The 14,891-nt window shown below is 39.8% G+C and overlaps 1 protein-coding gene across 1 annotated transcript in view; it reads left to right on the top strand.

Annotated features, from left to right (window-relative positions):
- The window catches only part of LOC118121125 (complement factor H), a 74,088-nt gene that overhangs the window by 17,430 nt on the left and 41,767 nt on the right, over nt 1-14,891 (top strand). Inside the window, 8 exon segments of the mRNA XM_047342955.1 lie at nt 911-1,054; nt 1,155-1,349; nt 2,431-2,478; nt 2,481-2,573; nt 2,576-2,611; nt 3,483-3,665; nt 3,801-3,995; nt 4,094-4,273. Of these exon segments, the coding sequence (XP_047198911.1) occupies nt 911-1,054; nt 1,155-1,349; nt 2,431-2,478; nt 2,481-2,573; nt 2,576-2,611; nt 3,483-3,665; nt 3,801-3,995; nt 4,094-4,273 (1,074 nt within the window).

The following is a 14,891-nucleotide window of genomic DNA, read 5'->3' as shown; positions in this document are numbered from 1 at the left end:
TGTGGAGCAACGTCTATGCAGAACCTCAAGGGGTCACTGCTGAGCAACTCCTCCACAGCTGTGTCCTTCAGTTGACTAGTCAGGGGTACTTGCTTTAGTTAGTTGTACAAACAGCTTCTGTCCAACAGATGAATAACATGAAGACGCATTGAGAAATGAAGGAGAGTCCTGCATTGCTTAACTGTGCTGAACTGTCCAAACTGAGGCAGCAGCTGCAATATTTGTCCCTCACAGTTTTTTGGCAGATGTTTCCACCGACACAAGGCCAACAACACATTTGTATAAACTGAATCTGAGGAAATGAAGTTTATTTTCTGATTTTCTGACAGAACGATCGTACTTTTGATCGAATGTTGCGCTGAAAAGCTGCTTTGCCTATTTTTATTTTTTATTTCATATTTACTTTAGATTGGCTGAGTCTGAGCTGACTTGCTGAAATGCAGCGTATTTTGTTTACTCAATTGATTCAAGCTAATGATTCACAGGGGAGAGAAAACAAACTTTTACAGGAATAATTTTTTTACACTGGATATTAAACAAGAAAGATTACGACAAATAGAATTACTTTTAGTTAATCAATCATGTTATTTTTTTCCTTTAGTGAATTTCTGACTCATTTATCACATTCTGCAATATAAATCGTATGTTGTATATGTACAGAGCCATATTATTAGGAACATATCCTGGAATTCCAAGCTTTTGTTAAGCTGTATGCGTCATGTGAGGCCGCCGCTGCTGTGTGTGTGTGTGTGTGTGTGTGTGTGTGTGTGTGTGTGTGTGTGTGTGTGTGTGTGTGTGTGTGTGTGTGTGTGGTCACTTCCTCTATTTTCTTTTCCCCCGTGAGTCTGAGTTTATATCTGGAGGCAGGATCAGACTTGTGTAAATCATTGAGCAGCCTCTTTTTGCACAGTTCCTTCTGTGTATTATAGTGTTGCAGTCTCCAGTTTCTTCTTCTGTTTGGCAGTTCAGGGTAATGAGGATAAAATGCACGTAATAACCAGAAGCTGTGTCCTATTTTTCTGGATGCACACGCTGACCTTCGTCAAAAGTCAAGGTAAGACCAAGGATTTCTTGATTATTGATTATTCAAGTAATTCCTTGATTTTATCGATGCTGAATACGGAAATTGTACAACTATGTATTTCTCTCTATAGAACCTCTCCCAGATTGTACACTTCAAGATTTTCTAAATGGGCCCTTGTTTGATTCCAATTTCGACACAACTGGTCTGGAGGCCAGTTACGTCGCCGGGAGACAAATAAGAGTGACCTGCAGTACTGGTTACAGTGGTTTTTTCCAACTGCTCTGTATCGAGGGTAAATGGCAGTCGAGAGGCACGAAATGTCAACGTAAGTTATAAACTTTTACCAAACTAATTATTTCAGTTTATTCTGTTTGATTTACAGTGTTGGGTTTAAATTATAATGTCCAGTTATCGCTGAATTTACAGTACGTTTCATAGATGAAAGGAATTTTTCTCGTTAGTGAGATCATCCAGTTAGAGTCGGCAGTCACAACACAGCGTGTTGAATTATTTTCTTTCCGGAGCTGAAACCAAGAATCTCCAGTTTGCTGCAGATGCTGTGATGGTTTTTCTTGGTTGTCAATTTAAGGCTAAAGTGCAAAGAGAGTGAAAAGATAACAGCTATGAACTTAACAGAATTAGTTCAGAAGAACAAATCTCACGTCTGCTCTTTAAGTTACAGCGAGTTACAGTTAGCTTAGCTTAGCATAAAGACTGGAAACTGCACCATTTTCACGAATCTTGATTTTTTTTTTTTTTAATCAATGTGTGTGATTTGGTGCAGATACAAATAAGACCAAGGATTTCTTGATTATTGATTATTCAAGTAATTCCTTGATTTTATCGATGCTGAACATGGAAATTGTACAACTGTGTATTTCTCTCTATAGAACCTCTCCCAGATTGTACACTTCAAGATTTTCTAAATGGGCCCTTGTTTGATTCCAATTTCAACACAACTGGTCTGGAGGCCAGTTACGTCGCCGGGAAACAAATAAGCGTGAGCTGCAATACTGGTTACAGTGGTTTATTCCAACTGCTCTGTATCGAGGGTAAATGGCAGTCGAGAGGCACGAAATGTCAACGTAAGTTATAAACTTTTGCCAAACTAAGTATTTCAGTTTATTCTGTTTGATTTACAGTGTTGGGTTTAAATTATAATGTCCAGTTATCGCTGAATTTACAGTACGTTTCATACATGAAAGGAATTTTTCTCGTTAGTGCAGAGTCGCTGATTTTCTCTCTCATTCGTATTTTTTCAAGCGAGATCATGTGGTCATGTGATCTTACTGTTTATTTTTCTGTGTAGCCCCTTTGGAAATATTTCTCTGTAGTGCACCGCTTACCTCCATTTCAAAGGTTTTCCACTCATCCGATGTATTTCTCTATCGTGTTTTCCCTTCCAGCCCAACAGTGCCCAGTGATCCACGTGAGCAACAACGTGCAGGTGATCGGGACCCGGAGGAAGCAAACGTTGGCAACGTTGTTCGATTCAGCTGCAAGTCCAGCTCGGAGATCCTGAGTGGGTCACAAGAGATCTACTGTAATGAAAAGGAGAGTGGAGCGGAGAAGCTCCGACATGTAAAGGTAAGAGAAACGCACACATGCATGAGCCACGACTAATCCACCGGTAACCACCTGCTGGCCGCCGTGTGGCAACCGTAACAACCCACAGGAACCAGTGAGAGATCATCCAGTTAGAGTCGGCAGTCACACCACAGCGTGTTGAATTATTTTCTTTCCGGGCCGAAACCAAGAATCTCCAGTTTGCTGCAGATGCTGTGATGGTTTTTCTTGGTTGTCAATTTAAGGCTAAAGTGCAAAGAGAGTGAAAAGATAACAGCTATAAACTTAACAGATCACAGAACTGGTTAAGAATGATTGGACTTAGAAATCAATCTCGAAGGAATAGTTTGACATTTGAGTTCAACTTGATAAGAATTAGTTCAGAAGAACAAATCTCACGTCTGCTCTTTAAGTTAGGCGAGTTACAGTTAGCTTAGCTTAGCATAAAGACTGGAAACCGCAACATTTTCTCAAAACGATTCATGAATCTTGATTTTAAATCAGTGCGTGTGATTTGGTGCAGATACAAATACAAATCTGGATATAGTGAATTTAAAAGTGGTTTTATGAGGGGATTGTTGGAGGTATGAGCTCTACGGACCATTCTAGTTTTTATTGTGAGGAAATCACAGCATTTAATAGTTAAATACACAATTTTACACCATGCAAACTCCACACTACTTCTGTTTTCACCTATTTCTATAGGTAAGTCAAATGTTTATCTGCCCAAAATACAAACAGTGATTCTTTTTCTACATTTTGGTTAATCTCTATCAACAGCTTTGTGCATATGAATGCAGACAAATTTTTAAAAAGCAGATAGCCGATGCATTGTGGTCACAATTTGATTTGGCTTTTCTGTGAGCAAATGTTGTGTGTTGTTCTTCAACAGGGATAAATTGTCCGGTACCTGTGATTGAAAATGGCAGAGTGCCTGGAGACATCCAAGAGTACAAGGAAGATGACATCCTGCATTTCCAGTGCAATCCTGGATTCCAGCCCACTGAAGACAGACCCTCAAGATGCACAAAACTCGGGATCAGAGCCGAGTGGAGCCCCACTCCTGCATGTGAATGTAAGTATGAAGTCAACGACCCAAATGTGTCATGTCAGCACCCTTACAGGTGAAGACTGGTGCTGTAGGGATGCATGGACGTCATGGTTACAGCAAACTAACCAGAACATGTACTTCATCTCCCAGCAAACGCAGCGGTAACATGCAAACTGCAACTGCCGTCACTCCATGGAACCGAGTATCACCCTTCTTACAAAAACGTGTTTTCACCTGGGGACAGAGTCACAGTGACATGTGGACAGAGACACTGGATTTCTGACCCCCTGCGAACATCAGCAGTGGTCTCATGCCAAAATGATGGACAGTGGTCTCTCAGACCCATATGCCAAGGTATGGAACAACGTGGCCTCTCGACTAACTCACCGGAGATAATGATTCTGAGTGTTATATCGATCACCTGAGATGAACCAGTCCCTCTCTTTTTCTAGAGGTTACATGCAGCAATCAACGCGATCCGCTCGTGGATTGGTGGGACAACTACTGGAGACAACAGAAGAAATTGGGGGATGAGGTTAGATATCGGTGCACAACAGGCTACAAGAGCACGGGTGGTGCCACCAGGGCCACGTGCAACAGAGCGGGCTGGACACCAAATCCATTTTGTGAAGGTATCATCAAGTTAAACTTCTGCAAATGTCAATTTAATTATTTTTTACTGAATGTGTTCACGGCTGTTTTCCAGAACAAAGTCAACGAAAGGAAGAAACGAATGTGTTATAGTTTGAATCTTTGCAACAGTAGATATTTGCCTTGTAAACCCTGCATCTTACTCCACGATCCCAAAGTGCCTGCAACATGAACACAGGAATAACTGTTGGTAATCAAACTCATATCAGCCACTTTATTCATCAGTAATCTACCAACCAGAGACCCAGGAATCTTATTTCAATTAGAAACTGTATTTAAACTGTAGGATCCAGGGTCTAAGTTCAGTTTCTCAGCTGCACAAAGGAGTGAAGGGAAAGAAATTACTTTTCAATGTTAATCAACATCTACAGAGACTGAAACATGACCAAAATAAAACATAACTTCATTTGAGGGAATTTTCTACTTTCTCTGCAGCATCTCCCACAGAATTCATTCAATCGAGGGCAGTAGCTGCCAGTAGTTGCTTTTATGGCCGCAAAGACAGTTTTAAAATGTCTTAATATTAAAAGTGTAACAACCAAACGCGTTCTCTCTGTCATGTGCCACACTCCCTCAGCTCCTCTGGCTTGTGAGCAACCACCGCCTCTTGAAAACGGAGACACCAAGAAGTCTTTGAAGTCCAGCTACAGACACAATGAAAGGGTTGAATACGTCTGTCAGAATTACTACACCATGCAGGGAGGACCCTTCAAAACGTGCAACGACGGTGAATGGACCGAAGAGATAAGATGCCTCAGTAAGTCACAACCACATCTTTTACAGGTAGCACTAGTTTTAATTTCCAGTGTGTTGGGACTTGGTATTTGTGAACTACAGTTCGGCCTACATGTGTAGTCAAACCCTGACCACATGTTCTTTGTTCTGGAGACAAACCAGAGCCTCCAGAGCTCTGTCTCCCAGGGTGCTTCAACGTCACACAGAGGTGTGAAAACTGACCCTCGACACAAGTTTCTACCACTAATGGTCACTCTGGGCCCCATGACCCATGAGATCACCAGCTCACCTCTCTTTCTGCTCAACTTCAGTGGAGGAGAGGTGCAGCTTTCCACTCACCCAGTGAGGGAAACTTCCTCACCACAAGCTCTACCGACCTTGAAGCAGGCCTGCCTGGAGCAGACTGCTAAAAGCTTCCAAAGGCAGCGACGTGAGAGCCTGCCTAAGAACTTCAGCACAAGAGCTGCATTGCACAGCAGAACCACAACAACAGGAGCCACAAACCAGCAAGACGACTTCACTGGACTTCAAACAGCACATAACCCTTTTTTCCCCTTTTCATGGACGGGTAACACAACTGGGCTTAATAATTATACTAGGCTAAGCTGTGTGTGTGTGTGTGTGTGTGTGTGTGTGTGTGTGTGTGTGTGTGTGTGTGTGTGTGTGTGTATATATATGTATATACATACATATATATGTATATATACATATGTATATATACGTATATATATACATATGTATATATATACATATGATATATATACATATGTATATATACATATACATACGTATGTATATACATATGTATATTATGTACATACATATATGATATACATACATATATGTATATATATGTATATACATACATATATGTATATACATATATACATGTGTGTGTGTGTGTACGTGTGTGTGTGTGTACGTGTGTGTGATATATATATGTATATGTGTGTGTATATATATATATGTATATGTGTGTATATATATGTATATATATGTATATATATATATGTGTGTACATATATATGTATATGTATATGTGTGTATATATGTATATGTGTGTATATATATATATGTATATGTGTATATGTATGTGTGTATATGTGTATGTGTATATGTGTGTATGTGTATATGTGTGTATGTGTATATATGTGTGTGTGTGTATATGTGTATGTGTATATGTATATGTGTGTATGTGTATATGTGTGTGTGTGTACGTATACGTGTGTGTACGTATACGTATATGTGTAATATATGTGTATGTACGTATACGTATATGTGTATGTACGTATATGTGTATGTACTGATAATGATATTGTATATGTATATATACGTATATGTGTATATGTGTATATACGTATATGTATATATGTGTATATGTGTATGTGTATGTGTATGTATATGTATGTGTATGTATGTGTATGTGTATGTGTGTGTATGTATGTGTGTGTATGTATATATATGTATTTGGAGTCTGATGTGTTTGATCTGTTTCAGGACCCTGCACTGTGGACGAAGAAGCTATGAGGGGACGTAACATTAGGTTCAGATACGGCCGAAAGGATAAACTGTATTTAGCCCACGGTGATGAGATCGAGTTCAGCTGCACCAGAGGAAGAACTGTCGGCTCCTGGGGGATGCGTCATATGTGCCTCGACGGCGTGCTGCACCTGCCCTCGTGCCAATAAAGGCTTTCTAGTCCAATGGATGTGATAAACACTGAGGGGTCGTGAATCGGTCCGGTCATAACTACTGGAACTGATGTACGTCATCGTGGTGTGTCATTTTAATAAAAACTGTTCTGCCTCAAAATGACAATAAAGTGTGTTGAAGTATTCCACTTTGACTTTTTATTGTGCTGAGAGGAAGAAAACACACAATTAACTGCACATTTAACTGTTATCTGTTTCTCTGATCCTCGGTTTATTTTGAAAGTTAAAAACAAGGAAGGAGGGATAACAGTATGGAGGGATCATTGGGAATGGACCAGCGCACAGAAATGGACTTTGGCTGGAAAAGTCTGACACCGTCCTTTATTAGGCCACAGCAGAAAAACCCACTGGGGTAGAAATCGATAGACAAACTGTGGACAGCAAAATACAAACAGGAACGTCCAGTTGTCAAAGAGTATTTATTGGAAACAGACACACAAAGTCCAACCAGACATTTCTCAATGTGAGATTCCCTGAGAAATGAAGACTTTTGGTGTAGATTTGGTTTAAAAGGGGAGAAGGTGACAGCTTAGGTTTTTGCTTCATACTGGAAAAAATACATTAATTACTGTATGTCACGTCCCAGAGAGCAGGTTTTATTTTTGCAAATTAATAAAAAATAATGTGAGATATATATATATATATATATATATATATTAGATCAAACATGTTGGCATTTGTGTGATATAAACAGTTCAGGATTGTTGCTACACTGAATTTCTGTCAATAGAGAAATCTTAATAGATTTTGTCAAGGTCACTTATTGACTTGAGATTAATGATCTTCTTCTTTGGTTCATGGGGAAAAATGTTGGATCTTAAAATGTCCATGTTTGAAAACAGAAATAATAACACAAACACACAACAACACAGCAAAATGATTAAAGACACACAACAGACAGAAACTTACAGGAATCAATGGCTCTGACTGCGTAGTCCCACACAAACTGATATTACCCATGATCCTCTGCTTCCTGATCCCGAGGAGCTACTGCTGTAACAAATCCACCAAACTCTGTTCAGAACTCTGCGTATTTTAATGGCTTCTTTGAAACATTCTCCATGTTCACACTCACTCAAACATCAAACTCACTTTAATCAAGCTGCTGTTTTAAGTTGCATAGTTTTGCTTTAAAGTTTTATCATTGATCTTTAGGCCAAAGTGTCGTATCTCTAAAAGATGAGATAAGTTTGTTGGTGATATAAACCCTTGTTCAATCAACCTTGGCGACATTTTTACTTTGTACATTTTTTCCTCAGATGATTACGTCTATAAACTCAATTTATTTGTATTTTCATCTATGTTACTAGTAGTATGTATCTATGTGTGAATGTATATCTGAATTAATGATCAGTCTTTTAACCCATTTTATCACAACGTGTGTTTTGCTTTGCAGCCAAATTTCTGCCCAGATAAATATCTTCTATTCTATTCTTATAAATATCATCCTGTCATTTCATTCAGAGGAACCAGTGCAATGATGAATAAACCCAACATTTACCACATAGTTTCTATAACTGCATTCAAACGAACTCTGTTTTTCCAGAGAACCGAACACATCCGATGGTGGTGCATCCGCTCGTCTGTAATTTCGCATCATCTGAATATTCGGCGCCATCTGTCTTGACGTCTGCTCCGTGCATTCGCCGCCGGTCTCTCTGCCCCAACGATTGACTCCATCAACCAGATTCAAGAAACATTAGCTTCTTCTAACTGGGAATTATTTCTTCATCAGTGTCGAAGATTATATTCAGCTGCATATGGAAATACAACGGTAAAGACTAAACTGTAGTGGTTTAACTTGCTTAGTCAAAGAAAATGTTTGCTACATTATTGAACTACATGCTTTGACTCTACAGTTTATTCTCATTATATCTATTCTGTTTTGTCTCTGTGGAGCAACGTCTATGCAGAACCTCAAGGGGTCACTGCTGAGCAACTCCTCCACAGCTGTGTCCTTCAGTTGACTAGTCAGGGGTACTTGCTTTAGTTAGTTGTCCAAACAGCTTCTGGTCCAACAGATGAATAACATGAAGACGCATTCGAGAAATGAAGGAGAGTCCTGCATTGCTTTAACTGTGCTGAACTTGTCCAAACTGAGGCAGCATAGCTAACATTTGTCCTCACAGTTTTTGGCAGATGTTTCACCGACACAAGGCCAACAACACATTTGTATAAACTGAATCTGAGGAAATGAAGTTATTTTCAGATTTTCTGACAGAAACGTATCGATTTTTGATCGAAAAAGGCGCGAAAAGCTGCTTTGCCTATTTTTATTTTTTTATTTCATATTTACTTTAGATTGGCTGAGAGTCTGAGCTGACTTGTTGAAATGCAGCGTATTTTGTTTACTCAATTGATTCAAGCGCTAATGATTCAGAGAGAAAACAAACTTTTACAGAATAATTTTTTTACACTGGATATTAAACAAGAAAGATTACTTACAAATAGAATTACTTTCAGTTAATCAATCATGTTATTTTTTTCCTTTAGTGAATTTCTGACTCATTTATCACATTCTGCAATATAAATCGTATGTTGTATATGTACAGAGCCATATTATTAGAACATATCCTGAATTCCAAGTTTTTGTTGTTGTATGCGTCATGTGAGGCCGTGCTGTGTGTGTGTGTGTGTGTGTGTGTGTGTGTGTGTGTGTGTGTGTGTGTGTGTGTGTGTGTGTGTGTGTGTGTGTGTGTGTGTGTGTGTGTGGTCACTTCCTCTGTTTTCTTTTCCCCCGTGAGTCTGAGAGTTTATATCTGGAGGTAGGATCAGACTTGTGTAAATCATTGAGCAGCCTCTTTTTGCACACTTCCTCTGTGTATTATAGTGTTGCAGTCTCCAGTTTCTTCTTCTGTTTGGCAGTTCAGGTAATGAGGATAAAATGCACGTAATAACCAGAAGCTGTGTCCTATTTTTCTGATGCACACGTTGACCCTTCGTCAAAAGTCAAGGTAAGACCAAGGATTTCTTGATTATTGATTATTCAAGTAATTCCTTGATTTTATCGATGCTGAACACGGAAATTGTACAACTATGTATTTCTCTCTATAGAACCTCTCCCAGATTGTACACTTCAAGATTTTTTAAATGGGCCCTTGTTTGATTCCACTTTCGACACAACTGGCTGAGGCCAGTTACGTCGGCGGGAGACAATATAAGCGTGAGCTGCAGTACTGGTTACAGTGGTTTTTTCAACTGCTCTGTATCGTGAGGGTAAAATGGCAGTCGTAGAGGCACGAAATGTAAACGTGTTATAAACTTTTGCCAAACGAAGTATTTCAGTTTATTCTGTTTGATTTACAATGTTGGGTTTAAATTATAATGTCCAGTTATCGCTGAATTTGGTTGTGCACGTTTATAGATGAAAGGAATTTTTCTCATGAGCTGATTTTCTCTCATTCGTATTTTTCAAGCGAGGTCATGTGGTCATGTGATCTACTGTTTATTTTTCTGTGTAGCCCTTTGGAAATATTTCTCTGTAGTGCACCGCTACCTCCATTTCAAAGGTTTTCCACTCATCAGATGTATTTCTCTATCGTGTTTTCCTTCCAGCCCAACAGTGCCCAGTGATCCACGTGAGCAACAACGTGCAGGTGATCGACCCGGAGGAAGCAAAACGCTGGCAACGTTGTTCTATCTAGCTGCAAGTCCAGCTCGAGATCCTGAGTGATCACAAGAGATCTACTGTAATGAAAACGGAGAGTGGAGCGGAGAAGCTCCGACATGTAACGGTAAGAAACGCACACATGCATGAGCTAATGACTAATCCACCGGTAACCACCTCCTGGCCGCTGTGTGGAACCGTGTAACAACCCACAGGAACCAGTGAGAGACCATCCAGTTAGAGTCGGGCAGTCACAACACAGCGTGTTGAATTATTTTTCCGAGCCGAAACCAAGAATCTCCAGCGTCTTTTCTTTTTTTGCTGCAGATGCTGTGATGGTTTTTCTATGGCTGTCAATTTAAGGCTAAAGTGCAAAAGAGAGTGAAAGATAACAGCTATAAACTTAACAGATCACAGAACTGGTTAAGAATGATTGGACTTAGAAATCAATCTGAAGGAATAGTCACATTTGAGTTCAACTTGATAAGAATTAGTTCAGAAGAACAAATCTCTACGTCTGCTCTTTAAGTTACAGCGAGTTACAGTTAGCTTAGCTTAGCATAAAGACTGAAACCGCAACATTTTCAAAAACTTATCTATGAATCTTGATTTTTAAATCAGTGCGCAGGATTTGCAGATACAAATAAAAAATCTGGATATAGTGAATTTAAAAGTGGTTTTATAAGGGGATTGTTGGAGGTATGAGCTCTACGGACCATTCTAGTTTTTATTGTGGGATATAACAGCATTATTAAATACACAATTTGCCACCATGCAAACTCTACACTACTTCTGTTTTCACTGCCTACTAGATACTCATTCTAGACTCACTCAGGCCAGACACAAGTCAAATGTTTCTCTGCCCAAAATACAAACAGTGATTCTTTTCACATTTTGGTTAATCTCTATCAACAGCTTTGCATATGAATGCAGACATATTTTTAAAAAAGCAGATAGCCGATGCATTGTGGTCACAATTTGATTTGGCTTTTCTGTGAGCAAATGTTGTGTGTTATTCTTCAACAGGATAGGTTGTCTGGTACCTGTGATTGAAAATGGCAGAGTGCGTGAGACACCAAGAGCATAAGGAAGATGACTTATTGCATTTCCAGTGCAATCCTGATCAGCCCACTGAAGACAGACCAAAGTGCACAAACTGGTTAAGAGCCGAGTGGAGCCCCACTCTGCATGTGAACGTAAGTATGAAGTCAACGACCCAAATGTGTCACGCCAGCAATTCCCACAGGGTGAAGACTGGTGCTGTAGGGACGCTTGACGTCATGGTTACATAAACTAACCAGAACATGTACTTCATCTCCAACAAACGTGAGCGATAACATGCAAACTGCAACTGCCGCCACCCATGGAACCGAGTATCACCTCTTCTTACAAAAGCGTGTTTTCATCTGGGGACACAGTCACAGTGACATGTGGACAGAGGATACTGGATTTCTGACCAACTGCAGAGATCAGCAGTGGTCTCATGCCAAAATGATGGACAGTGGTCTCTCAGACCCATATGCCAAGGTATGGAACAACGTGGCCTCTCGACTATTAACCTAACGTGGAGATAATGATTCTTGAGTGTTATATCGATCACCTGAGATGAACCAGTCCCTCTCTTTTCAGAGTGTTACATGCAGCAATCGACCAGATCCGCTCAGGATAGGTGGGACAACTACTGGAGACAACAGAAGAAATTGGGGGATGAGTTGATATCGTGCACAAATAGCTACAAGAGGCACGTGGTGGTGCCACCAGGGCCACTTGCACCAGAGAGGGCCGGAAACCAGATCCATTGTGTGAAGGTATCATCAAGTTAAACTGCAAATGTCAATATAAGTAATTTACTGAATGTGTTCATTGAGATTTGGTGAAGTCAGGATTTATATGTTTAACTCTAACGGCTGTTTTCCAGAACAAAGTCAATGAAAGGAAGAAACGAATGAAAGTATTTTGTTTGTTATAGTTTGAATCTTTGCAACAGTAGATATTTGTCTTGTAACCCTGCATCTTACTCCACGATCCCAAAGTGCCTGCAACGTAGAATACAGGAATAACTGTTGGTCATCAAACTCATATCAGCCACTTTATTCATCAGTAATCTACCAACCAGAGAAACTGAATCTTATTTCAATTAGAAACTGTATTTAAACTGTAGGATCCATGATGTCTAAGTTCAGTTTCTCAGCTGCACAAAGGAGTGAAGGGAAAGAAATGACTTTCAATGTTAATCAACATCTACAGAGACTGAAACATGACCAAATAAAACATAACTTCATTTATGTAATTTCAACATTACAGGGACATCTTTATATCATAATTAGGAAGTTAGTTTCTTTGAAGGAGTGATTTTCATACGACTTACCTAAATACAGCCAACGTGGACAACAATGTACATATCATGGATTTTTTTCACTCATCTCTCAGCCATCACATGTGACAGACATGATGTCGCGAATGCAGATATTATCGACCTCAAGACAAATACAAGATCAATGATCGAGCCAATTATGTCTGCAAGGACGGTTACGAGGGAGAGTTTTATCGCACCTGGGGAGAAAATGGTTGAGCGGATCCTCACGATGTAGAGGTGAGGAAATACACAACACATTTAGTGTTTCTTTTTGTCTGCTTTTCCTTTTGATTACTATTTTCATGTTTCATACACATGCATTTAGGATAATATCCACAAATTAACATCTCGCAAAATTAATTTCTTGCAGAGAAAAGTGTAAAAAAACAAGACATCAGAGAAGCAGACATTATCCACAATGAGAGGAAAGTTACAGGCACGGTGAAAGAGTCCAGTGCACGGCTGCAGGAAAGATGCTCTAGATAAGTTTCACTATCGTCTGTGACAAAGGTGGTTTGGACCGATTCAGATGTTTCAGGTGAGACCGCATTTACCTGGACGGTCACGCAGAGAGGGCATTTTTTTAATTTCATTTTCTTTTAAATGTCATTTTAACATCTTCTTTATATTACTGAGAAGCTGCCTTTAATATGATTCATTTTAACATGTTTTATTTGTATCTATATTGTATGTGAAGCACTTTGCGCTGCAGCTCTTGTATGAAAAGTGCTAAAAAAGTGTTATTATTTTTATTATTATTATTATATATGCTCGAGTTGAGTATCCTCACTCTAATTCAGTGCAAGGTTTGACCTGCTGGTGGCGCTGCAGCAAAACTCACCACAGACATAGGGACTATTCTTCCGAGCTCCTGTCAAATAACAGAGAAAATCTATCTCGTAGTTTCTCAAATAGTTTCATGTGCAACAAAGACAACACTGTCCTCCCTTGAGCCACAAACCACTGGGACCACTGAACCACTGGAACCACTGGAACCACTGGGTGTTGTTTCTTTGATTGATTCTGTATGTTTTTCTCACAGATTGTCCGTTAGTTCCCTCATGGATTTGTTGCCGAATCAAGACGGTGACAAACTGTACTACACCTGTGATGAAGGTTATAAGCTTCACCAACGGCCAGGCTGAGGCTGAGTGTCATGGTGGCCTGTGGTCTGGACTTGATCTATGCATCGGTAATACACACAATGTCTTGTTATAACCAGCTTAAAGCAAAGTACAAGCAGTTTAGCAGTTTTCATGTACAGCTGGACGGTTATATTCTCAATCAGAAGTTGAATTTAACATTTCTAAAGTTTCAGTTCTGACTATCGGAGATAAATGCTGGTTTTTAATTGTTTCTATGTCTTTGCTAGGGTTGATTCTGGCAGTTTGAGCCAAGCACCCGCTCAACAAAGTTATAAAATGCAAGAATGAGCAGTCAACCGACCATCAAAAACTATTAAAAGTTGGTGTTTTAGGACAAAATGATGGTATAATGTTAGTTTGTGGCAAATAGAAAACAACCACAATCCAACATTTTCTGTAGAAAACATTGGAGTTTCTCTCTCACACAGAATGTCTGATTTGTCAAGTCTTCAAATTCTTGCAAAAACACTCCACAGAGAAGGACCCCCAGGCGAACCGGGATTCAAACCGGTGACTTTGAGACGGTGCACACTACCGCACCCCCATGGACGCCTAATTCTTACAAGCTGATGCAAAATAACTGTGAACATAGACAAATAACTATTATTACTTACTAACAACATACAAACCTGATTGTTATGGTGTCACCCAGAGTAATGCAAACACATGTGGAGAAGGCTCGTGATCTCTAACGGGGAGGCGGTAACTCAGGTCAGTCATCATGCAGACGGCCAAAGTGTCACGATTACTTGTAAGAAGGGATTCACCAGCCAGGTGGAGAGCTTCACCTGTCACGATGGAGAATGGAATTCAGAAGGACTGTCACTCACAACAATCTGTGCACGTGAGTCCACTGCTGTCTTATCAGATGTAAGCACTTGTAGTAGGAACATCATTTGTAACTGTGCATGTTATCTTGTCTCTTTCAGCTGATGCCGAGCTCTGCAGCCCTCCACCGAAGGTTCAAAACCTGTTGTTGTGGGTTTGTATCAGAGGAAGTTCTTGTCCTGCCTTGGAAGTGAGTACTCAGTGCTGGGACAATTA

Source organism: Hippoglossus stenolepis, chromosome 14, assembly GCF_022539355.2.
Source record: "Hippoglossus stenolepis isolate QCI-W04-F060 chromosome 14, HSTE1.2, whole genome shotgun sequence".
NCBI classification, from domain to species: domain Eukaryota; kingdom Metazoa; phylum Chordata; class Actinopteri; order Pleuronectiformes; family Pleuronectidae; genus Hippoglossus; species Hippoglossus stenolepis.
The sequence above is the reverse complement of the archived record's forward strand: the minus strand, read 5'-3'. Positions and strand labels throughout refer to the sequence as shown.